This window comes from Sphaeroforma arctica, assembly GCF_001186125.1.
Source record: "Sphaeroforma arctica JP610 unplaced genomic scaffold supercont1.9092, whole genome shotgun sequence".
NCBI classification, from domain to species: Eukaryota; class Ichthyosporea; order Ichthyophonida; genus Sphaeroforma; species Sphaeroforma arctica.
In genome coordinates, this window is record NW_014031466.1 from 1 (window position 1) to 1,129 (window position 1,129).

General features: G+C 33.6%; 1 protein-coding gene across 1 annotated transcript; it reads left to right on the forward strand.

The window, feature by feature from the left end:
- Positions 1-504: 504 nt before the first annotated feature.
- Positions 505-844, forward strand: SARC_16863 (hypothetical protein; the record flags this gene model as incomplete). The annotated part of the gene is made up of 1 exon (XM_014289033.1): positions 505-844. A coding segment is annotated over one exon (340 nt), but the record flags the coding sequence as incomplete, so codon positions are not given.
- Between the last annotated feature and the right edge of the window lie 285 nt (positions 845-1,129).

A 1,129-nucleotide genomic window follows, 5' to 3' on the forward strand; every position in this document is an offset into this window, starting at 1 on the left:
TACTATATATATAGTATATATATATATATATATATATATATATATATATATATATATATATATATATATATATATATATATATATATATATATATATATATATATAGATAGATATATATATATATATATATATTTATATAGATATAGTAAGAATTGTACATATACTATATAAAGACTGTAATTTCTCGCGTCATGATGATCTATCTTAGTGCCTATCTGCAATCTTTGAGGCGGAAATATGCTGTGGTTTGGCTTTCTTCAGCAAGGCGCAGTATTAACACAATTGTCAACATAAACGCAAACACACCCGTCCCTCTACCAAAACGTACTGGACTTGGCCTAAAACCAAATACAATCACACTTACACAATGTACAAAGATTGGACAGTCAAAGTCATACTTACTTGCAAGGCCGTATACATCCATTCCTAATCGGTTTACACACACTAGTATTTCCACGCAAGTGACAATGCTAAACACATCACACCTGTACAAACCCACGCTGATGACTGCTAATAAATCTCAGTCACAAAGACGTACTTTTGGGACATCGCCTATGAGCTATAGAAGAGCTACTAGTAGTTATTTCAAGGCCTCGCGCGCACGTTTGCGATCACAGTTACGGAACAGAAATCAGGAAAGAAATGGTGCAACCAAACTAATTTCAAATAGTGGGTCGAATGATACTACATTGCTTCTTACTGCGGGCAACAAGAGACCGTTGTATAACCCTGCGGGTGGGACTACGCATTACTATGCCGACTTTCAGCATAGTATACACGAACTAGATGATGCTATGAAATGGCGGGGCTACTCCTTATTGAGGATTCTGTTTGGACTATCAGGTATGTGAGGAGAGTAGGATATCGGCTATATGTAGGGTTAAATGGGAAGGTTTACGAAGTATGACTAAATGATTGCATGTTTGAACATGCTCTATATTGGTGTATATTCTGATATAAGTATTCATTCGAAATATTCATACACACACGTATATATATATATATATGTGTGTGTGTGTGTGTGTGTGTGTGTATGTGTATGTATGTATGTATATACATATATATATATGAATGTGTGTGTGTATGTTTGTATATATATATATATACTATATATATATATGTATATAT